This window comes from Thamnophis sirtalis, unplaced genomic scaffold, assembly GCF_051295495.1.
Source record: "Thamnophis sirtalis isolate CommonGarterSnake01/CBP01778 unplaced genomic scaffold, rThaSir2_p1.2 scaffold_2, whole genome shotgun sequence".
Lineage (NCBI taxonomy): Eukaryota > Metazoa > Chordata > Lepidosauria > Squamata > Natricidae > Thamnophis > Thamnophis sirtalis.
The window spans coordinates 63,703,008-63,730,228 of NW_028261382.1; the positions used below are offsets into that span (position 1 = coordinate 63,703,008).

Sequence of the window (27,221 nt, forward strand, 5' to 3'; positions counted from 1 at the left end):
CTTCTGTTCCATTGGTTGATTGTTCTCATTGTCAGGAAATTTCTCCTTATTTCCAGGTTGAATCTCTCCTTGATCAGTTTCCATCCATTGTTCCTTGTCTGGCCTTCAGGTGCTTTGGAAATAGGTTGAGCCCCTCCTCTCTGTGGCAGCCCCTCAAACATTGGAAGACTGCTATCCTGTCTCCCTTGGTCCTTCTCTTCACTAGACCAGCCATGCCCAGTTTCTGCAACCGTTCCTGTAACAATTGCCCAGTTCCAGCTGACCTCTATCTATCCTTAAATGCAATTTCTTCATGCTATATTCCTAATTTTCTGCAACTGGGAAGCTTATTGTTCAAAACTGGCAGACTTTACACCAGCAATAAATCACAACCACTTAATCCTTAATTCAACAATTGGCTTGACTTGAAAGACGAATCACAGACACCATTAGACTAGCTTAGACTTCAAGAAGGATCCACGACCTAATCTTGAAGAAAGGAAACACATTAATACGACAGCTAGAGAGAGGGGGGGAGGGAGGGAGAGAGAGAGAGAGAGAGAGAGAGAGAGAGAGAGAGAGAGAGAGAGAGAGAGAGAGATATTTAGGTGTTGATGTTGAAGAACAAGTCCTCTCTTTGGGTCACTTTAGTTTGCATTTAGCTTTCATTTTTCCTCGTTTTGAGTTCATATTAAAGGTATGGGGTACTCTGGCATTATTTCAATTGGAGGTCTGTATATTGGGGGAAGGAGGAGGTTGTGGAGGACGACTGTGGGGTTCTTGATGCTTTCTGAGTTTGGCTGTTTTCTTGCAGACGTTTCATTACCAAACTAGGCAACATCATCAGTGCTACAAGGAAGTGGGGTTTGTAAGGGGGGGAGGAGGAGGAGGAGGAGGAGGAGGAGGAGGAGGAGGAGGAGGAGGAGGAGGAGGAGGAGGAAGAGGAGGAGGAGGAGGAGGAGGAGGAGGAGGAGGAGGAGAAGAGGAGGAGTGGTGGTGGTGGTGGTGGAAGACTGTGGGGTTCTTGGTGCTTTCTGAGTTTGGCTGTTTCCTTGCAGACATTTCATTACCAAACTAGGTAACAACATCCGTGCTAGTAAGCTTTGCTTTAAAGATTAATGAGCCTTCAACTCCAAAAGAATCTGGAGCAATCTCTTGTCACACACACACACAAAGATCTTTCTTACATGTTGAACTTGGCCAGCAAACAACCGATGAATATTTTTTCCGCAAGCTGCATAAACAACCCCAGTCCATCTTGCAAATGAGACAATACGTGTGTGTTTTTTTCCCCTTCCCTCATTCAGAGACGTTGTTCAAACTCTTGCATGAGTTGGCTGATATATTACAGGCTTTGGTTAGGTCATTTGTTTTTCCGCTGGACTCACGTTGCTGGAGGAACAGCTTTTGACAATCATTCGTGTCCATTAATTTCAAGAATAGACTTGCATCCACTATCAACACTCTTGGGTTGTTTTTTCCCCTGCCAAGTTGATAAAAGTACCCTCTCTACAGGTGGTCCTCAACTTACAGACAGGGTTGAACCCCAGTTTTCTGTTGCTAAACAGGGTGGTTGCTTTTATGGGAGTTGTGCACCCGTTTTACAATCTTGCTTTCCACCGTTGTTAAGTGAATCCCTGAAGTTGTTAAGCTATAACACAGTTGGGTAAGTATCAATATGGCTTCCCTATTGACTTGGCTTGTCAGAAGGTCATAAGAGGGGATCACAAAGCAGGAGGAGGAGGAGGAGGAGGAGGAGGAGGAGGAGGAGGAGGAGGAGGAGGAGGAGGAGGAGGAGGAGATGGAGATAGGGATTAAGGAGGAGGGGAAGAGGAGGAGGAGATGGGGATGAAGGAGGAGGAGAAAGAGATGGAGGAGGAAAAGGAAGACTATGGTGGAGGGGAAGAGGAAGAGGAGGAGATGATGGAGAAGGTAGTGGAGGAGGAGGAGCATATGGAGGAAGAGGAAAACTGTGGAGAAGGGGAAAGAGGAGAAGGAGATGATGGAGATGAAGGAGGAGGGGAAGGAGATAGAGGAGGAGATGATGGAGATGGGGATGGAGATGAAGGAGGAGGGGAGGAAGAAGAAGAAGAAGAGGAGGGAGAAGAAGAGGAGGAGGTGGAAGAAGAAGAGGAGGAGGAGGAAGAGGAGGAGGAGAAGGAAGTAGTTGGCTATCAACTTTATTTCCAATAATTGTTATTCAAGCATAGAGTATATAAATTCCAAACAGGCCAACGTAAACTCCACAGGGATTTTTTTTTTAGAAAAAAGAGCTCTATGCTATGTTCAAACTAAGAGAAAAAAGGCCAACTTAAATTAGGCGGATCAGGAATCAGACCAGGAGGCTAAAAATCACAATTGGCAGCAGGTGTTGGATAAAAGGACATTTTGCGAGTGGCGACAATGGCCGTTGTTTTACAGATCCTCTCAGCCCCCCCCCACCTCACCCTCTCCCGCCAGGCAACCATTTTGTGGGACCATCCCTGGCACATTTGGGGAGTTTCCAATCTTTTCCTCTGGGCCACACAGTTGCCTCTCCTCCCACAGAGAAAAGGGCAAGAAGCTACGGTGGCCACCCTTGAAACAACGCTGCGAGATGCACTCCCATCATTTACAACCCATCTCTCGCTTCTGGCATTCCTCTCCTCTGAAATACGACTAATAAATTATCTGTTTCAAGATAAAAGTTGGATTAGGAAGCTTCCCCTGCAAAAACCGAGAAGTTATTGATTACAAGCGCTCCCTTTTATTACGCGCAGAGAGCAATTTTGCAAGAGGCTGCCTTGCAGAGGGGAAAACGGGATGACTGATTTATAAGCGCTGCTGACTTTGTTCGTAATTTAGTGAACCAGTGTTGACTTTGGAAAGCTACACGCTCACCACACAGGGCTGGAACTTTTATTTTTAATTAATGTTTGTTGAAGAATTGTATATATTTTTACAGAGTAGAAACAGGGCAAATATAAAGAAGGGGGAGGAATATCAAGAAAAAAGAAGGAAGGAAAGAAAGAGAGAGAGAGGAGGGAGAAGAGAGAGAAAGAAAGAAAGAAAGAAAGAAAGAAAGAAAGAAAGAAAGAAAGAAAGAAAGAAAGAAAGAGATGAAGGAAGGAAGGGGGAGAGAAAGGGAGGGATGAAAGAAAGAAGGAAAAAAGGAAGAGCAATAGCAATGCACTTAGACTTATATACCACTTTACAGTGCTTTACAGCCCTCTCTAAGCAATTTACAGAGTCAGAAAGAGAAAGAAAGAAAGAGAGAGAGAGAGAGAGAGAGATGAAGGAATGAATGGAGGGAGGCAGGGAGGAAGGGAGAGAAGGAGGAAAGGAAGGAAGGAAAGAAGGAAGGAAAGAAAGAAAAAGAAAGAAAGAAAGAAAGAAGGGATAGAGAAAAGAAAAAGATGAAGAAAGGGAGGGAGGGAGGGAGAGAGAGAGAGAAAGGGAGGGAGGGAGGGAGGGAGAAAGAAAGAAAAAGATGAAAAAAGGGAGGGAGGGAGAGAGAGAGAGAAAGGGAGGGAGGGAGAAAGAGAAAGGAAGAAAAAGATGAAGGGAGGGAGGGAGAGAGAGAGAGAGAGAAAGTGACGAAGGAAGGAAAGATAGAAAAGAAGCAGCTTTTGATCATTGCAACAGTAATAAATGCAATTCTGTTTTATCCTCTCGTTCTAAATTTGTATTATGGCTTCCTTCGTTCAATATTCTATCCTTTCTAATCTTTAAAGTCATAAATCACACATTCATTTTTTCCCCCGTTTTCAGAGGGGAAAATCCGTTCAGGGTTTCCAGTTACTAACTCAATGCAGCAGCCTTTTAAAATTACACCCTCCTCACCCTACCCCTGATGGCTTGGTTCCAACTTCCTTCCTTGCGAGATGCACTCTGTGCGGAGAGCATGCAACATAACGGAGGGCTGTAGTTTTGAGGGTATGCACAAGGCCAGTATAATTGGCAAAAAATCAACTGGATAACAGAATAACAGAGTTGGAAGGGACGTTAGAGATCTTCTAGTCCAACCCGCCACTCAAGCAGGAGGCCCCGTACCTTTCCAGACAAACGGCTGTCCAATCTCTTCTTAAAAATCTAAGCAAAGCTGTTGTTAAGTGAGTTTTGCTCACTGCCACAGTTGTTAAGTGAATTGCTGCCATTGTTGAGTCACTAAGACGGTGAATGTGGCTTTCCCCATTGACTTTGCTTGGCTGGGAAAGTTAGAAATGGGATCACATGACCCCAGGACATAGCAACCATCATAGGTACATGCCAGTTGCCAAGCACCTGAATTTTGATCACGTGACCTCCTGGGAATGCTGCAAGGGTCATAGGCAGGGGTGAAATCCAGCAGGTTCTGACAGGTTCTGGAGAACCGGTAGCGGAAATTTTGAGTAGTTTGGAGAACCAGCAAATGCCATCAATGGCTGGCCCCAGAGTGGGGAGGGAATGGGGATTTTGCAGTATCCTTCCCTTACCACACCCACAGAACCGGTAGTAAAAATAAACTGAATTTCACCACTGGTTGTAAGTGCGAAAAACATCAGTCATCAGTCACTTTTCCAATGCCGTTGTAAATTTGAGCAGCAACTAAACAAACCATTGTAAGTCAAGGACTACCTGTCGTTGCAGCTCCCCACACTGAGCATATTTAACAGAGTAACAGAGTTGGAAGGGACCTTATAGGTCATCTAGTCCAACCCCCCGCTCAAGCAGGAGACCCTACACCAATTCTGACAGATGGCAGTCCAGTCTCTTCTTGAAAGTCTCCAGTGATGAAGCTACCATAACTTCCGAAGGCAACTTCTGTTCCATGGGTTGATTGTTCTCACTGTCAGAAATTTTCTCCTTATTTCCAGGTTGAATCTCTCCTTGAACAATTTCCATCCATTGTTCCTTGTCTGGCCTTCGGGAGCTTTGGAGAATAGCTTGACCCCCTCCTCTCTGTGGCAGCCCCTCAAATATTGGAAGACTGGTCTCCTGTCTCCCTTGGTCCTTCTCTTCACTAGACTAGCTATGCCCAGTTCCGTAGAACTTAGAAAAAAGTATGATTCCTTAGAAACAAGTATAATTCCTTAGAAACAAGTATGATTCCTTAGAAACAAGTATGATTTTGCTGGCTGTCCAGGAAAGAGCAGGTTTTCTCCCTCACCAGGAGGTCCTTGAGTAATCAGAGTCCAAGAGAAAAATCCTATTTCAAAGTGTGAAGAACTGTCACCCTCCCCTCCTTCAAACTTCCCTTAAAAATACACTTCCCCATTCATTGCAGGGACACTTAAAGACGCTCCCCGATTGGCAATTTTGAAAAGCGAATTGGTTGTGAATTTGCAACAAGAACTCAGCATCCAGCTGACCTGGTCTGATCTCAAAACAAGCTCAGTGGAGTGAGATGGAGACAACTCCATCACACTAGAGAGCAAAGTGGGGCAGGAGCCGCTGAGTTCCCCCTCGCAAAGCGATCTATCCATATTGCGGATCATCCGGGGAATAGAAGGTGGGGGGGACGGGGAGATAAAATTTTTACAGCAGAATCCTTTTGACCCGCAATGTTTGGAATTGCCCAATCCATCAAAGTCCTTGGAGAAGACAGATTATTCACTGATTTGAGCCTGAAGCTCAGAATGAGGAAGGAAGGAAGGGAGGGAGGGAGGGAGGGAGGGAGGGAGAAATAATGGAAGGAAAGAGAAGAGAAGGACAGGACAGGAAAGGAGAAAAAGGAATGGGAAGGAGAAGGAGAAGGGGAAGGGGAAGGAGGGAGGGAGGAAAAGAGATGGATAGATATAAGATACAGTAGATATGAAGATATAGATAGATAGATAGATAGATAGATAGATAGATAGATAGATAGATAGATAGATAGATAGATAGATAGATAGATAAGGGAGGGAGGAAAAATGGAAGGGAAGAGAAAGAAAGGGAAGGAAGGGAAGGAGGGAAGGAAGGGAAGGAGGAAAGAGGGAGGGAGGGGGAGACAGAAGATGGAAAGGAAGGAGATTGGAAGGAGAAAAGGGAAGGGGGAAGAGAAGGGGGGAGGAAGGGAAAGAAATTGATAGAAGATAGATGGAGGAAGGAAGGAAGGAAGGAAGGAAGGAAGGAAGGAAAGAAAGAAAGAAAAAGAAAGAAAAAGAAAGAAAAAGATAGATAGATAGATAGATAGATAGATAGATAGATAGATAGATAGATAGATAGATAGATAGATAGATAGATAGATAGATAGATAGATAGATAGATGATAGATGATAGATGATAGATGATTGGATGGATGGATGGATGGATGGATGGATGGATGGATGGATGGATGGATGGATGGATGGATGGATGGATGGATGGATGGATGGATGGATGGATGGATGGATAGATGGATAGATGATAGACAGACAGACAGACAGACAGACAGACAGACAGATGATAGATAGGATTAAGTGAAACAGGCAAGTGACATTTGATTGGGCCATAATCCTCTCTATTCTGCAAGGGGAAACCAAGGACGAAGGGTGCAAACTGAATCTTGCCCAGCCCTTGGAAATCACACCTTGTCAGGATTGACTTAGAGTTTATAAACTCACAATATTGGTCCAACTTCTCCCCGGAGTTGATCAGCTCAGCAAATGTTGACACAGCGCTGCCTTCTGCTTCAAATAGAATACTATATATTTGGGGGGGGGGGCAAAGGAATATATGCATCCAAGCAGACGCAAGCTCTGCTGAAGCTGGAGATACAGTTGGACTCAGATCAAAAGTTGACACTATGGCCACCCCAAGACCACTGAATGGGGGGACACAGACCCCATCAATTGCAGAGACACTTTGCTTTCAGAAAAGAAAGAAACTTTCTTGACAGAATAAAAACTCTTTGCTTCCAGAAAAGCTGTAGCTAAAAGTGAAAGAAAGAAAGGAAGAAAGGAAGAAAGAAAGAAAGAAAGAAAGAAAGAAAGAAAGAAAGAGGAAGGAAGATAAGAAGGAAGAAAGAGAGAGAGAAAGAAAGGAAGGAAAGAAAGAAAGAAAAAAGAAAGAAAAGAAAAGAAAAAAGAAAAGAAAGATAGGAAGGAAGGAAGGAAGGAAGGAAGGAAGGAAGGAGAGAAAGAGAGAGAAAAGAAGGAAGGAAGGAAGGAAGAGGAAAAAGAAAAGAAAGATAGGAAGGAGAGAAAGAGAGAGGAAAAAAGAAAGAAAGGAAGGAAGGAAGGAAGAATGAACTGGGAAACCCTTGGCTTAATTATTGAGGTGATGTTGGCGTGATAGAAACATCTCCCTCAGTTCCATGTAGCTGCAGGCAGCGGAGAAATTTATTTTTATAAGCTCTGTAAATACTCTTTATACTTAAGTCCATCCTGACGGGCTTTTTTTCCCCCTGTCAAATTTCTCCTTACAGGTGGGGAGATGGAATGCCCCATTTTCCTCTGTGAGAAAATAGACAGGATTTATTATTTATTCATCAAAAGAAGACCTTGTAGCGAGTGCTTTAGACTGCATTCATACATCACCATGAACCAGGAGATACAAGCTGGTTTGCTTTTGGGTATAGAGTGATGTAGCCCTTCTAGACAGATCCAGATTTTCTCCTGGCTCTGCCTATAAGTTTGGAGTGGGGCGTGCAGAGCCTCCATTACAGAGGTTGGGGTGCCCTTGGGGTGGGAAAAGGTTGCACATGGCATCCCAAAAAGTGATTGGCCATATTTGTTTAAAGTGTCCAAGTGTCCTCTGTATTGAGTTCCAGAACAAATCATGAATCCTACTCCAATCAGGCTATCTATCTATCTATCTATCTATCTATCTATCTATCTATCTATCTATCTATCTATCTATCTATCTGTGGTGGGTCCCAGATCCCGTTGCAACCGGTACGGTGCAATGGGGCCGGGCGTCCACCACATGAACGCACACAGCATGCACATACGTTCTTACCGCCCACGATGCTCTGTGATGCCTCTGCAACGTTCCAGCTGCTCAGTGGAGCATCGCGCAGGCGCCGTATGCTCCATGCACAGAAGCCCCAAAAACCTCAAATACCACTAAGGAACGTGGGCGGGCAGGTGGGCCCTCCGGAGCACTGTACCGGAACGGTACCTGGTGCTCCCAGCAGGAACCGGTACGCCCGTACCGAGGCATACCGGTTGTAACCCGCCGCTGCTATCAATCAATCTATCTATAAATAAATGGCTCTGTGTGTGTGTGTGTGTGTGTGTGTTCCAGCATAACTCTGGAACGCCTTGAGCAATTTCAACCAAACTTGGTACACAGATGACTTATTCTCTGGAAACAAATAATGTGGGGGTAAGACACCCCTAAATTCCTTGGGGGGGGGGGTTCTGTTAAGATACAGCCTGTTGTGCCTTAAATGGATTCTATTGTACTGCTGTAAAATGGATTATACGATACAGTACTGTGGAGTTGCCATTGTAACAACTTCACAGGTGGCCAGAGTGCATGTGTGCACTGGAAACTGGAAAATCATCTTCCTGTGCATGTGCACCAGGCAGCTGCTTTCTCCTTAGTTCTAAGTTGCTTCTCTCCTTGATTAGTTTCCATCCATTGCTTCTTGTCCTGCCCTCAGGTGCCTTGGAGAATAGCTTGACTCCCTCTTCTTTGGGGCAGCCCCTGAGATATTGGTACACTGCTATCATGTCTCCCCTAATCCTTCTTTACATTAAAGAGGAATCGAGCAGAATGTTTCCCAGTCATCAGCTGAAGTACTACTTCTAAAAAAAAATGGCATAACGTGGAATTAGAAAGAAGATGACGGGGCAGGACTGCCAGTTCAGCAGAAACAACCTATACTTAGATGAGGCAGGGATGGGGTCAGACAAAGGACGAGGGTTTGGAATCCATCTGGACAATTATGTCTATTGTTTTCAGAGGGTCAACAAATCAAGAGTGGTGTTAGGCTAATGAGGAATGACATTCAGAAACAGGACTCCGAAGCTGGGCTTTGCCCCAGAGGCACAGATTCATAGCACCCAGCCTGTGCCAACCCAAAACCTCCTTCCCTTCTAGACCTGCCAGGAAGAAGTCTATCTAGGCTGCTGAAGTGATCTTTAATCAAGAGGGAGGGAGGGAGGGAGGGTTCACAGTGCTTTTACAGCCCTCTCAACGGGGTTTACAGAGTCAGCCTCTTGCCCCCAACAATCTGGCTCCTCATTTTACTGACCTTGGAAGGATGGAAGGCTGAGTCAACCTTTAGCCACACAGGACTGAACTTCTGGCAGTGGGCAGAATTAGCCTGCAATACTGCATTATAACCACTGTGCAAGGAAGGAAGGAAGGAAGGAAGGAAGGAAGGAAGGAAGGAAGGAAGGAAGGAAGGAAGGAAGGAAGGAAGGAAGGAAGGAAGGAAGGAAGGAAGGAAGGAAGGAAGGAAGGAAGGAAGGAAGGAAGGAAGGAAGGAAGAATATAGATTATAAGCCAGAAATAGTACCAGAGAAGTATGATAAATGGAATATATATTTAATGTTATATGTTTTGACAGCAGCAAGAATTGTATTTGCACAGCACTGGGAAAATGAAGAAGATGTAATTTAAAAAATTCTAGACTGCGCAGAAATGGACAGATTGACATTAAAGATGAAAAAAAGAATATTTTCAAACATGGGACTTGTTTTACCATGGTTGGATGGTTGGATAATAGAGGTAGAAATTAGGAACTGGAAAAGTACTATTATGTAAGCAAATTGATTCAGACAATACGCTATTCACAAAGCACGTTTGTAAAGAAAAAAATTTGTAAAGAGAAAATGCATAAATAAACTGTTAAAAAAGGAAGGAAGGAGGGAGGGAGGGAGGGAGGGAGGGAGGGAAGGAAGGAAGGAGGGAGGGAAGGAAGGAAGGAAGGAAGGAAGGAAGGAATACAGATGTAAATTAACAGAGTTGGAAGCAGAGGTAGTATTCTGCCAGTTCGCCCAGGTTCCTTAGCTAAGAATATCAGTACATTCCTCCATTATCAGAAAAATGGCTGGCCACCTCCCTTGTTTATCAAAGATTCTCACCATGGGAATTCAGAAATCCCTCCCTCCCCACCAACTGAGAGAGAAAGTGCAGAAGCATCAAATAGCTGAGATATCTGTAACAGAATCCCTTTTTCCAGATGATAAATCTAACCATGGTTATCGGTTTGTGGTCATCCGTTTTTCCCTCCCCAGCTACAACTGGAACCAACCAGAAACTTTTGAGATGGAAGAAACCGTTCATCGTCTTTTTGCTATCCATAAAATTCTAGCTGGATGACCGGCCTCGAAATATGAGAAGTTATTTTGAACTCTCAACTCATGGAAACCACCCCACCAGGTATAACTTGGACAAGTTAGTTAGGTCAGGTGTGCCTCCATTCAAAACCTAAGAAAGGAAACCCCCAACTCCAAGTTGATAAAGAAGAGGTACTTTTACTGGGTCTGAAATGATAGCAATAGCACTTAGACTTATACACCGCTTTACAGTGCTTTACAGCCGGTGGTGAAATTCAACAATTTTCCCTACCGGTTCTGTGAGTGTGGCTTGGTGCACGTGACTTGGAGGACATGTGACCAGGTGGGCGTGGCTGTACAAGTGACTCACGCACAACGTAAAAGCAGCTGGACTTCACACAAAATGGCCCCTGCAACAGGCAGGAACCTCACAGACAATCAGGCACAGCTGATTGTTGCACAGCTGATTGTGGGAACTTTTTAAAAACTTTTTTAAAGCATTTTTTTTACTACTAGTTCGGGCAAATGTAGCATTTTTTTTTAAAGAAAGTTTTTATTTTTAGACAGACATAGACAAAGAAAACATAAAACAAAAGGCCATCTTCCATTACGAACAGTGTCTCGATTGGTTACAAGGTTTTTGTGCATCCTTTCCATAGTCATCACTAACAATTTATATGAAATCACATATTATCAAATCAAATATATTTGTATACATTATTATCATTGTACCTCATTTATTTGACTATCACTATTATTCCTTCATTTTAAATGAGATATTCTAGGTATTGGATTCATTTATATTATAACAATTCATTACATCATCTTCAATCTATCCAATAATAATATATCTTTATGTTATATTCTGTATCATTCTATTATTTTTGTATTTATAACATTCTCTAACATCTTTCATTTCTATGTTTTTTTATCTAATCACTGATAAAATAGATCCCATATCTTATAAAATTGTTTATCTTCCTGTTCTCTAATTTCAAATGTCAATTTAGTCATTTCAGCACATTTCATTATTTTGTGAATAACTTCCTCCTGCATTGGTATTTTTTCATTTTTACAATTTTTAGCAAATACAATTCTAGCTGCTGTTAACACATTTACAATCAAATATTTCAATTCTCTATTGTATGTTTCCAGTATGATTCCCAATAAAAAGATCTCTGGTTTAAAGTCTATATGTTTTTGTATCATTTTTTTCCAACCAAGTGTGGATTTTAGTCCAATATCTTTTAGGTTCTATGCAGGGCGAATGTAACATTTTTTACTACTGGTTCGGGGGAACTGGCCCGAACCAGTAGGATTTCATTCCTATTTACAGCCTTCTCTAAGTGGTTTTACAGAGTCAGCCTATTGTCACCCCAACAATTTGGGTCTCCATTTTACCCACCTCAAAAGGATGAGAGGCTGAGTCAACCTTGAACCTGGTGAGATTTGAACTGCCAAATTGCAGGCAGCCGGCAGTCACAGAAGTAGTCTGCAGTACTGCTCTCTAACCACTGCCCCGCTGAGCAGCAAAAGGAAAACAAGATCTGAAGCAAAAGGCACGAAAGTTGCATATTGAAAGCATCCCCAAATCCCTCCCCCCACCCCAAGGACCCAGGCTGAATGTCCAATCCCCAACCCATATCATCAAAATGTCATCAAAAATGCAGAAGAAAGAATGTTCTTTCTGCGCCAGCTCAGAAAGTTCAAACTGCCCAAAGAGCTGCTGATTCAGTTCTACAGAGGAGAACTACATGCGGGTTGGCGACCCCCCCGGGGGAGGGCCTTCTCTGTTGCAGCTCCGGCCCTCTGGAACGACCTCCCCATTGAGATCCGGACCCTTACTACCCTCCCGGCCTTCTGTAAAGCTACTAAGTCCTGGCTGTTCCGGCAGGCCTGGGGCTGTTGAAGTATCCAGCCCCACTTTAATTGTGAATGTTGTTGTATATTAAATTTTGTATTGTCTTATTTATCCCCCTTCCTTTTTTTATTGTAAGCCGCCCGGAGTCCTTCGGGAGTGGGCGGCATACAAAACTAATAAACTAAACTAAATTAAACTAAACTAAACTAACTCTGCACCTCCATAACTGTCTGGTTTGGCTCTGCAACCCAACAAGACAGACACAGACTTCAGAGGAGAATCAGAGCTGCAGAAAAACTACAATTACTACCAACCTGCCTTCCATTGAGGACCTGCACACTGCAGGAGTCAAAAAGAGGGCTGTGAAAGTATCTACAGACCCCTCGCATCCTGGACACAAATTGTTTCAACTCCTACCCTCAAAATGACACTATAGAGCACTGCACACCAGAACAACTAGACACAAGAACAGTTTTTCCCCGAACACCATCTCTCTGCTAAACAACTAATTCCCTCAATACTGTCAAATTATTTACTAAATCTGCATTACTATTATTCTTCTCTTCCTTCATTTATTTGTTTCCTAATATAATTTGATTGTTTATTAGTAACGTATGACTAAGTCAATGGTGGGATTCAACTAAATTAACAACCGGTTCTCTGCCCTAATGATCAGCTGGGTAGGCGTGGCTCAGTGGTCATGTGACTGCATGGGTGTAGCCATCTCAATGTGACTCATGTCGACGGGCACTTCGCCTTAGCTGTTACAACGTAATAAAGGTTAACCGGAGAAGCGGTTTCTGTAAGCAGGGCAATAAAGATGATGCTAGAAACAACACCAGAATGTTTCCTTCCTGCCTTCCTTACAGGATTAGCCCTATAAAATGGAAAAAAACAAAAGGAGATTTCTTCCAACAACCGGTTCTCTGAACTGCTTAGAAAGTTAGCAACCGGTTCTCCCAAATAGGTGAGAACTGGCTGAATCCCACCACTGGACTAAGTGTTGTATCATATGATTCTTGATGAATGTATTCTATTTTATTTTTCTTTATGCACACTGAGAGCATCTGCACCAAAGACAAATTCCTTGTGTGTCCAATCACACTTGGCCAATAAAGAATTCTATTCTGTTCTGTTTTCTTATTCATTCTATATTCTATTCTATTCCATTCCATTCTATATGGTGTTAAAACTAGGACTGAGACTGAGGCCTGATAGCAAGCAAGCATCAAACAGGCTGACAAGTTGACTTATACAAGACAAGAACTCAGCAATGGAGTTGTGCAGATGTTACGCCCTTTCAGCTGGTTAAAAAGGCATGCTGGGATGCCATTCATTAAAAAAAAAACTGCCTTCCATGCAATCACAAGGCAAGGAAGGGAGAACAACCACAGAAAATTAAAATCAATACCTGTGTTCTTAATTTACCCCACCCTCCTGCCTGAGAGTCAGCATCTGCAGCAAATCAATTAGTAATCCTATTATATTGCAGATGACAGAAAATATGTCTATTGAACCAGATGCCCACAACTTCTCCTCCCATAACAAAGCAGAGACAATACTGGAGGCCTTGTTTCTACTATCACAGCCTCTTGCCAAGATCTGAGGATTTGTAAGAAACCAGCTCATTTAACAACCATATTACTAGAGAGCTATATTTTTTATCAATAAATCTCTCTCTCTTTTGCTTTCTCTTTATCTCACTCCTGTTCTCCCTCTTTCTCTCTTCTCTTTTCTCTCTCTCTTTTTCTCCTCTTTTTGCTCTCTCTCTCTTTCATTTTTTCTTTTTCTTTCCCTTTTTTCTATCTCTCTCGCTCTTTCTTTCTGTCTTTGTCTCCCTTCTTTTTTTCTCTTTTTTCTCTTCCCTTTTTGTTCTGTCTCTCTCTTGCTTTCATTTTTTTTCTTTCTCTTTCCCTCTTTATCTCTATCTGTTTCTTTGTCTCCCCTTTTCTCTCATCTTTTCTCTTTTTGCTCTCTCTTTCATTTATTCTTTCTTTCTTTCCCTCTTTCTGTCTGTCTCTCATTTTCTCTTTCTCTCCCTTTTTCTCCCTTTTTTCTTCTTTTTGCTCTCTTTTTCTCTTCTCTTTATTCTCTCTCTCTTTCATTTTTTTCTTTCTTTTTTTTTCTTTCTCTTTCCCTCTTGCTCCCTCCCTCCCTCTCTTTCTCTCTCTTTCACTCTGTCTCTCTTTTCTCTCTCTCTCTCTGTCCTTCTCCCTCCCTCTCTCTATATTTTAATTTAATATTTCCAGAAGCTCACGTTCTTTTTCAGACAAATATTCAAAAACCAAAAGGGAGAACAATTAAATTTTGATCAGAGAAAAATGGGCACTGTTTGACTTCATTCAAACATCCTAAATTGACTTTGATAGGTTTTGGAAATTGGCTTCTACAGAAATCCAATCCAAGTTCTTTTTTTAAAAAAACATACCCAACTCTCCTTATGCTGCATTAAATTAAACATGTATTGAAACTTTTAACTCTTAAGACCAATTTCATCTTTGATATTTCTATAGTTGTCAAGCACTTGATCGCTGCCTAAAACCCAAAGCAACTGATTTTTCCAAAAATGATTCTCATAGTCTACATACCGTACTTTTCAGAATATAAGATGCCCCCCTAAAAGAGGATGGAAATGTTGGTGTGTCTTATACACCGAATACAGCCATTTTTTTGGACTCTGAAAACGCTGCCTCATACTTCCTGTTTTCGCCAAAACAGATTTGTTTTTCACAAAAATGGGGTCTGCAGAGTGCTCCTGGGGGCCGGGGAGGGCAAAAAAAAATTCTTATTTAACTTTTCCAAATCTTGGGGCATCTTATACTCCGGTGTGTCTTATTGTCCGAAAAATACGGTATTTAGCAAGATTGATTAAGGTAAGGTTTCAAGAATTTCACCAACTCAATTCTTTTCCCTTTGCAACTAACAGCCACATACATGAGAGTAGAGGGTTCCTTGGCTTTTTCACAGCTTACCTGTGAAACCTGTGAGAATTAAGGAATTTGCAAATGACGGTTTGTAGAATAACCTCCTGAATTTTCTTTTATTTTATTTTTTGTCGGTTGGAGAATCACACTTCATGGAAACGTAGAGTGACCCCCTGCAGTTTTTTATCACCGAAAGTGGGGGTGGAATACTGAAAGATTAATCATCACTTACCAGTTGATGCTTCATATGGATGGTGATGAGGGGAGAACTTGACAGATTGTGAGACAGAGTTGGGGATGGCTCCATTGTCAAGGAGATAAGATAGCTCGTAGCAAAAATTGTACACTCCTTGCAGGCAGCAGCTTCAGGAATTCTGGAAAATTAAAGCAACAGCTTATTAGTGACCTGTTACTTATTTTGTTTCATCAGACACCCATCATTATTTGGGGAGGGAGGGAGGAAAGACAATGGGCAGGAAGAAATGAAGATGGGAGATGAGAATGAGAGGGACGGAGGGAGGGAGAAGGGAGGAAAGAAGGAAGGGAGGAAAGAAGGAAGGAAGGAGATGAGAATGAAAGGGAGGAAGGGAGGGAGAAAAGAAAGACAATGGGAAGGAAGAAATAGGAGATGAAAATGGGAAAGAAGGAAGGAAGGAAGGAAGGAAGGAAGGAAAGATGTGAATGGGAGGGGGAAGTAGAGAGGGAGGAGATGAGAATGGGGGGAGGGAGGGAGGGAGGGAGGGAGGAAGGAAGGAAGAAAAGATGCGAATGGGAGGGAAGTAGAGAGTGAGAAGATGAGAATGGGAGAGCGGGAGGGAGGAAAGAAGGAAGGAAAAAATGAGAATCAGAGGAAGGGAGGAAGGAAGAACAATAGGAAGGAAGGAAGGAAGGGAAGAAGGAAGGAAGGAAGGAAGGAAGGAAGGAAGGAAGGAAGGAAGGAAGGAAGGAAGGAAGGAAGGAGAGAATGGGAGGGAGGGAGGAAGAAAACAAGAAAGGGAGGAGGAAGGGATGTAGGGGCAGGGCAAGGCAGGGAAGGGAAGAGAAGGGAACATCTCCAAAACGTGTAGGTATGACAGCACATGCAAATAATATTAAAGACACCAATCTTTGTGATCACAATGAGAATTATGCAGCCCAAATCTATATTTATTTCTAAAGTGTAAAATCCCAGCCGCTTAGAGAGACAGAGTGATGGAAGATTCAGGCACCACCAACCCACTGTTTCAGTGCTTTATGAATGTCCATAACAACCAAGAGGCAGAGGTCAGGTAGCAGAACACAAAATTCATCCCCCGTGGAAAGAAAATGTCACGCTCACTCAGATTAGCCCAACTATTGCTCTCAAGAAGACCAACAAGGCAGTTCCCTTTGAGTAGCATCAGTTGTCCTTGAGTGAAGTCCAAGAACTTCCAGTTTAGAAGACTTTCTTCAGTTCTACTCAAATCCCAGAAGAATATTTGGGATACTCTGCTTATGAATGTGCTGACCATTCTCAGAAATTTGGATACTTTGATTTATGGATACTCCATCACGGGAGGGTTTTAAGAAGAGCCACTGGACAGCCACTTGTCTGAAATGGTATAGTGCAGGTGTCTGCAACCTGCAGCTCCGGAATCGCATACGGCTCATTGGGCCCGGTGGTGCGGCTCCCTGTTGGGTGATCCCACCACTGGCTGGCCTCGCCCCCCCCCCCAGTGACTCCTTGCCTGGCCTGAGAAGGTAAGGGCAATGGTGGGGGATGGAGAGGTATATGTGTGTGAGAGAAAGAGAGATGGAGGGAGGTAGAGATACAGAGTTATGTTAAGACTTTTGTGGTTCCAGGTGTTTTTTAACAACTGGTGCTCTGCCCTAATAACCTGCTGGGTAGGCATGGCTAGAGTAGTCATGTGACTGGATGGGAGGGAGTGATGTCATTGGCCACACCCACTCAGGTTTTCTTTTCTGTGGGAAATGGGTCCAAATGGTTCTTTGAGTGTTTAAGGTTGCAGACCCCTGGTATAGGGTCTCCTGCTTGATCAGGGGATTGGACTAGAGGACCTCTAAGGTGCCTTCCAGCTGTATTCTGGTTGATTGATTGACTTCTACAGGACCTCCGAGAGAGTTTTGCTTGCTTTGAACCATTTTACAGATCCTGAAAACAGGTTGCTTTGATCTTCCAATTGGATCTGGAGCAACGTTTTACCTACAGACACGGATGGAGGCATCTGAGCTGCTTTTACAACCTTAGTTGGTTCAACTGTATTTCTTGCCTTCCTATATGGAACCTGGAGAAAGGCACAGAAGTTCCCCCCCCCCTTTCTCTTATTAAAAGAAGTAACCCCCTTCATTGGACTTCTTAAACTCTCTAAGAAGGCCTTATGATAGTGTCAGGCCTGGAAGCCATCCTCTGCATTGGGCCTTCCGGCCTGCCATGTTTAATGCTGTGGGGAAATGGGAGGGGGGATTGTATGGAGTATGGGAGAGATATAGTCAAAATAACATTCCTTTCTCAGAGAGTCAAGGACATCTTTCCCTGCATCTGGAGTGGTGTGACTGGGAGGCATCTCCAGTTGGGACGGTGCCTGATTGGGCCATGGGATGGACACATGCGGGTGCTGGGCAGAGACTTGGACTTTCTTTTGGGTGGGAAAAACCCGGAAGCTTTCAGATTCAGGTTTTCCCAGATGTGTCAATAGGACCTCTTTAATAAAATGGAATTTTGAGGAAACTCAAGCCTCGGAGTTTTCTTTCGTTGGGGGTGTTACTTGGAACCCTGACAGACAGGGGTGTCAGACTCAAGGCCCGGGGGCCGGATTTGGCCCATGGGGTGCTTAGATCTAGTCCACAGGGCTCTCCTGGAAACAGCAAAGGTCCAGCTTGGGGCACCTCTGGCAGCAAAAAATGGAGCTTAGGATGTGGCCCTCGAGAGAGCCATTTTCACTGGCAGAGGGTTACAGGAGGCCATCGCAGCCGGAAACTGTGCTCGGGAGCCCGTTTTCATTGGCAGTGCATTCAGGCCACCACAGGCGCCCCCGAACACGGCATCATGCTGGCCATGCCCACCCTGGCCATGCCCGCCCACCCCCTGAGATCAAGCACAACTCTGATGCGGGCCTCAATGAAATCAAGTTTGACACCACTGCCTTATGAGGACAAAATCTGAACGCCACACACCTTCAGCACCTAGGAATAAATCGATACAAAGACTCTGGAAAAAAAATTTCCACCAAGAGCTGAAGTTTTCTCGAGATAATTTCCCTTTCTTTATCTCCCCCCACCTCCCTCAAATTATTCTTTCGGTCCATTATTTATTGACCAGTGGCTCAGTGGCTAAGACACTGACCTTATCAATTAGAAAGGTTGGCAGTTTGGCGGTTCAAATCCCTACTGTCGCATAACGGAGTGAGCTCCCATTACTTGTCCCAGCTTCTGCCAATCTAGCAGTTCAAAAGCATATAAAAAATGCAAGTAGAAAAATAGGGACCATCTTTGGTGGGAAGGTAGCAGCGTTCCGTGCGCCTTCGCCATTGAGTCATGCCGGACACATGACCACGGAGACGTCTTCGGACAGTGCTGGCTCTTCGGCTTTGAAACGGAGATGAGCACCCCCACCCTAGAGTTGGGAACGACTACCACAGATGTGTGAAGGGAACCTTTACTTTATGAAAGAGACCCATCATGTCCCAGGAAAAAAATGTTTCCTTCTCAGGGGTACCATAAATTTAAACCAGGATGCTGAGAGAAACCAAACAGGCACAAGCTGTGATTAGAAAGCCAGCCAGCCAGGATATTTTTCTTAGCTGGATGGAGCAGTTGACAAGCAAAGTTTAAATAATCGAATTACCATCTGCCTCTTTCTATTTCCCACCCAGGAGGTTTAGACTTTGCTCCACTAGCTTCACTCCCGGATGATGTCTGGTGTTTTTTGTTGTTTTTTGGTGACATTTCCCATCCAGATTTTTCTGGACTTTCAAGAAGGCCAATCTACCCTTTTGCAAATGAGCTGAAAAGTGAGGATTTTCTATCAACTGTCATGGCGGGAAAAGGCTTAAAGGGTTTTGACGAGGTACAGAAAAAGCCTCCAAATAAAAGCTAGAAAAATCGGATCCTGGCCAAGAAAAGGGGCATTTAAAGAAAAAGAGTTGAGTTGGTCATTAGTCTGCTTTGCAGATATCAAAATATATGCTGTTTATCTGGGGTCAGGGGAAAGATTTTCCAATGGGGAATCTAATTGAATCTCAAAAAAAGGATTAGCATCACCCAGTCTTCTTCAAATGACAACCTGCTGAATCCTTGGCTGGAAGGGACCTTGGAGCTCTTTTCATCCAAAACAGGAGTCCTTATAAAATCCAGGGCAATGGATGCCCAATATTTTCATGGAAAACTCAACCATAGCTCCAGGAGGCAAATTGATCCATTGATTAATTGCTATAAAATGACATCCTGTGTCCTCTTCACGAATGCTATCATGTCTCCCCTAAGTCTTCTCTTCATTAAGCTAGACCAGTGATGGCGAAACTTCTCAGCACTCAGGGCCCAAACCGAAACACGTCTGCAACCGCTCACATGCATGCGTGTCAGAAACCAGAAAACTAGCTGGCTAGGCTGTGCATCCCTGCTTTTGGGGCAGTTTGGGGGCCATTTTCAGGTCTTGTTTTTCACGCTGCTTTTGGCCTGAAAAATGGCCTGAAAACAGCCAAAAAAAACCAGCCTGAAAATGGCTTGAAAAATGGCCTGGGTTTTTTGGCTGTTTTTGGCCATTTTCAGGCACCTGTGAAGACCAACTGGCCAGCGCGCATGTACACACCGGAAACCGGAAGAGCAGCTGGTGAGGGTGCGTGTGCCCCCAGAGGGGGCTCTTCATACCATTTCTGGCACCCATGCAATAGGTTCACCATCACAGAGCTAGACATATGGCAAATCTAGACAACATCCTAAAAAGCAGAGACATCACCCTGCCAAAAAAAAAAGTGCCTATAGCCAAGGCGATGGTTTTCCCCAGTTGCAATGGATGGCTGCGAAAGTTGGACCCTAAGGAAGGCTGAGCACCAAAGAATGGAGGCCTTTGAACTCTGGTGCTGGAGAAGACTCCTGCATTGAGTCCCTTGGACTGCAAGGCGATCCAACCGGTCCGTTGTAGAGGAGATCAACCCTGACTGCTCTTTGCAACGCCAGATCCTGAAGGGGAAACTCAAAGAATGAGAAGGAAGGACTCCCTGGAGAAGAGCCTCATGCTGGGAACGATGGAGGGCAAAAGAAGGGCACGGCAGAGAATGAGGTGGCTGGATGGAGTCATCGAAGCAGCCAGTGTGAGCTTAAATGGGCTCCAGGGAATGGTAGAGGACAGGAAGGCCTGGAGGAACATTGCCCATGAGGTTGCAATGGGTCAAACATGACTTTGCAACTAACAACAACAACAACACCTAGTCATCGTATGGTTTAGCTCTAGTCTCCTAATCCTATTTGTTGCTCTTCTCGTCTTTGTTGCTCTTCTCTCTTCTCTTCTCTGCTCTTGTCTGCTCTTTCTAGAGTCTCCATATCTTTTCTTATCCCAGTGACCAGAACTGGACACAGTCTTCCAAATGTGGTCGCATGAGTGCAGAAGAGAATGGTACTACCACGATCAAATGGCACTTGATTCTTGATGGCTTCAAGAACTACCCACAAAGTTTTCTTGGTGACCTGATGGAAATGGTCCTCGCGGAGATGGGTTTCAGCATCCCGCCATATCTTAATCTTAGTCATCTCCAGATGACTTCCCATCCACAAGTCAACCATGCTCAACTCTGCTTAGCAAACCACTTTCTGCCAAGACAACTACATGAATGACTCAACAGAGATTTCGTGATTAGTTTTAATTAACGCATTGCTCTAACGCATTTTTTTTGACAAACCACCCTGGCTCTCTTCCCTTCTTATGACTAGCTAGCATTTCTTAGATAGTTGGGTGTGCTGTGTGTGTGTGTGTCTGTCTGTATGCACACATGGTAAAAAGCCAAACATTTTTATTTTTATGTTTTGGAATTATGAGGGCGGGTTTTTTCTCTCCAAAGAACTGAATTTAACAGCTGGCATTTGCCAAATACATCAGAAGCAACATTGCTATTTGATTAAGGGAATCTAAGGGGAGACTTAAATGATTGTTAACAGGGAAGAGTTGTTGCTAAGCCTTTTTTTATATAATACAGGCGTTCCTTTCTGGGTTTTGCCGCACCAAAAAAAAAATAGATTTCCCTATGGAGAAGTGGATTGTGGGAGCAATTAAAGTTTACCAGTTTAAGCACTGCTATTTGCAAAAGGATTTTCAAAGGAAGCCAGATGTTTCCATTTAAAAGTGGGAAAGAAGAACAAACTCTGAGCTTGGTTGTTTTCTTGTAGACGTTTCATTACCCATCCTAAGTAACACCATCAGGCTTTCCACTGTATACTATAGCATATAACATAATATACTGGAAATACTCATAATTGTACTTATCTACATATATATAATAATGGCTCTGTGTGTGTGTGTCTGTGTGTGTGTGTGTGTGTGTGTTTGTGTGTTCCAGCATAACTCTGGAATGCCTCAAGCAATTTCAACCAAACTTACTCTCTGGAGAAAAATACTGTGGGGGGTAAGACACCCCTAACACCCTTCGGGGTGTGTGTTCTGTTACGATATAGCCTGTTGTGCTTTCAAACAGCTTCTACTGTACTGCCGAAAAATGGCTTCTACTGTACAGTGCAGTGGATTTGCCATAGTAACGGCTTCACAGTACTCCACAAGGGGGCTCCCTCTAGTAAGGGGAGAAATCCAACATTAGAAATTACATTTGGTCCGGACATTTCCCCTCTATAAATAAAATACCCGGGCAATGCCAGGTTATCAGCTAGTAACATATAAAAAGAAGATTGGAAATGACTTTTTATATTTTTTGCTTTTATCTTTACTTTTTTCTTTCCTTTCTTGCATTTTTAGCTTTTTACTTTCTGGTTTTTTTCCTATTCTCACTTTATATTAATATGCATTAGATTTTAATCTTCCTTTCTCGTAAAAAAAGAAGCAACCTTAATAAAAATTGTATTTAAAACAAAGAATTCTTAGGAAAGGCGATCTGAATTCTGAGATGAGAAGTCCAGACCTCTGCAATGTAGTTCAGGTTGCAAAAGAAACATATTCCAAGTTACAAAGGTGCTTTTTCAAAAGGCAACTGGATAACCATTTGTCTGAAGTGGTGTAGGCTTTCCTGCCTAGGCACGGGGTTGGACTAGAAGACCTCCAAGGTCCCTCCCAACTCTGTTTATATTCTATAATAATAGAATGATAGTTGGAAGGGACCTTGGAGGTCTTCTAGTCCAACCCCGTGCCTAGGCAGGAAACCCTATACCATTTCAGACAAATGATTATCCATCATTTAAAAAACTTCCAGTGTTGGAGCATTCACAACTTCTGGAGGCAAGTTGTTCCACTGATTAATTGATTTTCCTGTCAAGAAATTTCTCCTTAGTTCTAAGTTGCTTCTCTCCTTGATGAGTTTCCACCCACTGCTTCTTTGGGGCAGCCCCTGAGATATTATAACACTGCTATCAAGTCTCCCCTGGTCCTTCCTTTCATTAAATTAGACATACCCAGTTCCTGCAACCATTCTTCCTATGTTTTGGCCTCCAGTCCCCTAATCATCTTTGTTGCTCTTCTCTGCACTCTTTCTAGAGTCTCCACACCTTTTTTTTACATCCTGGTGACCAAAACTGAATGCAGTATTCCAAGTGTGGCCTTACCAAGGCCTTATAAAGTGGGATTAACACTTTGATCTTGATTCTATAGAATATTCTATATTCTATATTCTTTGTTTATTTCCTTGAAGACGTTTCGCTTCTCATCCAAAGAAGTTTCTTCAGTTCTGTTCTTCGGTACTTCAGTTCTCCAGAACTGAAGAAGCTGCCTGGATGAGAAGTGAAACCTCTTCAAGGGACAAACAAAGAAAAGCCGGTTGCCTTTTGGAAAAGCTGCTTTGGGACAACCAGGACCTGGGTGATTAAGAATCTCCACAGATAACCTAGTTACCTTTGGCCTATTCAACACGCAGAGCAGGTCTACCCTCTTTAAAGAAACTTTTAAACTTGTAGGTGAAGCCATAGCAGTGCAGGGAAAAATTCGCCACTCCCTACGTGTGTTTCATTCAATAGTGATTGCTTCCATAAATAAATTGGTTTTGACAATTAATGTGGGTGGAAGATACCGTATTGAATAGGCTTGGAAATTTCCCAGGTCAGGGAAGAATTTGAGTGATATATTGCTCAAGGTTTCCATAATTTAAATGCATGGTCAGTTTGCAAAAAGCAAACAGATTCTAAAGCCATTATCTGCTTTTGGCGAGGTGTAAATTAGACCTGAGCTTCTGGAGGGAAAGCGAAACAGGAAGGAGAGTCTATCTCGGAGTTAAATTAGCCTGAGTCCATCCCTTGATTTAAAGTTCAACCAGATAAGGCCTTTAAAAGGGAAGTGGAGAACCGGCTGAGGTTGGTGACGGAGCATTTTCAATGAGAATCTTAGATTTCTTTTTCGTTTGAGTGCCATGCTGTCAGTCCAGATGATAATCGGCTTGGGAATACGGCTTAATCTAATTTCTCCCTCCCTTTGTCCCTTCCTCTCCTCTCCTTCTCTTCTTTCACCCTTTCCTTTCCCTCCTTTCCTCCCTCCTTTCCTCCCTTCCTTTGTCCCTTCTTCTCTTCTCCTCTCCTTCTCTTCTTTCACCCTTTCCTTTCCATCTTTTCCTCCCTCCTTTCCTCCCTTACTCCCTTTGTACCTTCCTTTCCTCCTCTTCTTTCACTTTTTCCTTTACCTCTTTTCCTCCCATCTTCCCTTCCTTACTCCCTTTGTCCCTCCTCTCCCCCTTCTCTTCTTTCACCCTTTCCTTTCTCTCTTTTCCTCCCTTACTCCCTTTGAGCCTTCCTCTCCTCCCCTTCTCTTCTTTCACCCTTTCCTTTCTCTCTTTTCCTCCCTTACTCCCTTTGTGCCTTCCTCTCCTCCCCTTCTCTTCTTTCACCCTTTCCTTTCTCTCTTTTCCTCCCTTACTCCCTTTGTCCCTTCCTCTCCTCCCCTTCTCTTCTTTCACCTTTTCCTTTCTCTCTTTTCCTTCCTCCCTTCCTTTGTCCCTTCCTCTCCTCTCCTCCCCTCCCGTTCTCTTCTTTCACCCTTTCCTTTCCCTCCATTCCTTTCCCTTTGCCTCCCTCCCTTCCTGCCTTTGTCCCTTCCTCTCCTCCCCTTCCCTTCTCTTCTTTCACTCTTTCCTTTCCCTCCTTCCCTCCCTCCTTTCCCTCCTTCCCTCCCTCCCTTCCTTCCTCCATCCATCCGTCCATCTGGCAGGGAATTCTAGGAGTTCACACATTTTTAAATTGTTGAAGCTGAGAAACACTGTGTGAAGCCAAGCAAACCCATCCAATCTCCTATTCAGGAATAACCACAAACGTGTTTGTGCTTTTAAAGGAACTTACTTGGTGTCCACTGGTTTGATGCTATGGAAATACTGATGCATGGAATGGTAGAAGAGACCCACAATTGTAATCCATGCTGTAAAAGAAGGCAAAAAATTTGCCGATATCAGGATCGCAGTGATGCAAGAGACAAAATCCACAATTTAAAGTCCCTTTGGGTGCCAATAGTTCTATCCTTGTTCATCCTTCATCACCTCTGCTCTATCTGTTTGTAAGCCACCAAGGGTCTCTTGAATAGTCTGATGATATATATAAATTTAATAAGATCAATAAATAAATAATACCAAGGTTTGACTCCGAGGAGAGCCTCTTTTGTGGAAAAGAGGTTGAAAAAATAGGAAGGATTGCTGTGAATTTGTCAACCAGTTGGAACAATTCAAAGAAGTTAAAATGCTCAATAATTCATTCCGCTGTTGGGAAATCTAGATTGGAGCTGCAAAAATCACGATGGCCACTAGATGGCAAAGCAGTAAAGGAAAAAAAACTAACTCTCTACCGCCTTCCAGTGGTTATGCTGATTTTTGCAATGCAGGGAAAAACTCAGTTTCCCATTTTCCCATTAACAGATTTCTCAGCAATCCAAACAGGGAAACCGAGGTGGTATTCAGCAGGTTCTGACCAGTTCTGGAGAACTGGTATTGGAAATTTTGAATAGTTTGGAGAACCAATAAATACCACCTCTGACTGGTCCCACCCCCATCTATTCTTTGCCTCCTTAATCCCAGATGATCCAGAGGGAACGTGGATTTTGCAGTAACCTTCCCCTGGAGTGGAAGGGAATGTGGATTTTACAGTATCCTTTCCCTGGAGTGGGAGGGAATGGGGATTTTACAGTATCCCCTGGAGTGGAGACGGAATGGGCATTTTACAGTATCCTTCCCCTGGAGTGGGGAGGGAATGGAGATTTTGCAGTATCCTTCCCCTGGAGTGCAAGGGAATGGGGATTTTACAGTATCCTTCCCCTGGAGTGGGAGGGAATGGGGATTTTACAGTAGCCTTACGCTGGAGTGGGAGGGAATTGAGATTTTGCAGTATCCTTCCCCTAGAGTGGGGAGGGAATAGAGATTTTGCAGTATCCTTCCCCTGGAGTGGGCTGGGAATGGGGATTTTACAGTATCCTTCCCCTGGAGTGGGAGGGAATGGGGATTTTACAGTATCCTTCCCCTGGAGTGGGAGGGAATGGGGATTTTACAGTATCCTTCCCCCAGGAGTGGGGATGGAATAGGGATTTTACAGTATCTTTCCTCCAGGAGTGGGGAGGGAATGATGATTTTGCAGGCTCCTTCCCCTGGAGTGGGAGGGAATGGGGATTTTACAGTATCCTTCCCCCAGGAGTGGGGATGGAATAGGGATTTTACAGTATCTTTCCTCCAGGAGTGGGGAGGGAATGATGATTTTGCAGGCTCCTTCCCCTGGAGTGGAGAGGGAATTGAGATTTTGCAGTATCCTTCCCCTGTCATGCCCACCAAGCTACGCCCACAGAACCTGTAGTAAAAAAAATTTGAATCTCACCACTGAGGGAAACGTGTATTTGACCCAATGATCAGAAGAAGGACAATTCAGGGGGAAAAAGGGCGATTTCTCCTGGCCTCTCCTTCGGCCTACCAGATGGGCTTTATGTTAATTCCCATAATCCCCAGCCATATGGTGGAAAACCTCGGCTGGCGGGAGAAAGCCAAGGGCAGCAGATTCAACCTTTCTTTTCTCCTAGTAAATTATTCCCTTACCTGAATATTGGAATGCTTCTCCAGGTATAGAAATATAACTTTGTCCTTGTAATGGGAAACGATACTGCGGGACATCTGGGAGCTGGGGAGGCATTTTAACCAGGGAATAATCTGTAGAATAATGCAAACATGGATCAAAAAAAAAACCAAAAGGAAAGGGAGAGCAAAGCCACCAGTTAGTCCTTTTACACACACACACACACCGCCGCTTAAACTAAGGGGCTGTTCAGTTCCTGCTTATTGTTGAGCCCCAAGGTCTGTTCTTTTAACATTTTGAGAAATCACAGTCTTTGAAGCAAACCAGGGGGGTGGGCAGGAATATGCTAGAGCTATAAGCAGCAAAGAAGAGAGAACTTCACGATTTTGCAACAGGTAAAACATTTTTCAAAAGGGAACCAAAGAGAGAGAGAGAGAAATGGGGCTTTTTTCCCCTCCCGGTTCTCTGAGGTTTTGTGCCAACCAGCAGAGATACTCATTCCAGCAGTGAGAGTTCAGAGGCTCATGTTTTGATCGACGCTGCCGAGCGTGAACTTTTAATCTCCTTCCAGCACAAGGGGAAAAGATCTGGAAGAACCATGGCTGATGCTTGGTGCTGTAGATCAGGGGTGTCAAACTTGAGTTCATTGAGGGTTGTGTTTGACCTCAGGGGGCCGAGGTGGGCATGACCAGTTTGACGTTGTGTCGGGGGCATCTGTGGTGGCCAAGTGCTAAGGCAGGACTTTTCTCAGACCCTCCCTCCCTCTCATTATAATCTCCTTCCTTCCTTCTTCCTTCCTTTGTTTCCTTTCTTCCTTTCTTCTTCTTTTTCCCTCCTTCCTTTCTTCCTTCCTTCCTTGCTTTCTTCCTTCCCTTCATTCCTTATTTCCTTTCCTTCCTTCTCCCTTCTTCCTTCCTTCCTTCCTTCTTCCTTCCTTCCTTCCTTTCCTTTCCTTCCTTCCTTTCTTCCTTTCCTTCCTTTCCTTCCTTTCCTTCCTCCTTCCTTTCCTTCCTTTCCTTCCTTGCTTCCCCTCTTTCCTTATTTTTCCTTCCTCACTCTCCTCCCAGCTTCCCTTCTTTTTCTTTGTCTTTCCTCTTTCCCTTCCTCCTTTCCTGTCCCTTCTTGAATTCTCAAATGCAAAAGGGGAAA

At 43.8% G+C, this 27,221-nt stretch overlaps 1 protein-coding gene across 2 annotated transcripts in view; it reads right to left on the minus strand.

The window, feature by feature from the left end:
- ADGRD1 (adhesion G protein-coupled receptor D1) overlaps positions 1-27,221 on the minus strand; it is a 159,680-nt gene that overhangs the window by 106,544 nt on the left and 25,915 nt on the right. For both annotated transcript variants that reach the window (XM_087703755.1, XM_087703754.1), the window contains 3 exons: positions 26,096-26,206; positions 24,369-24,444; positions 15,148-15,289 (listed from right to left, as the gene is read on the minus strand). In XM_087703755.1, coding sequence (XP_087559881.1) covers positions 15,148-15,289; positions 24,369-24,444; positions 26,096-26,206 — 329 coding nt within the window. The remainder of the gene's footprint in view (positions 1-15,147; positions 15,290-24,368; positions 24,445-26,095; positions 26,207-27,221) is intronic.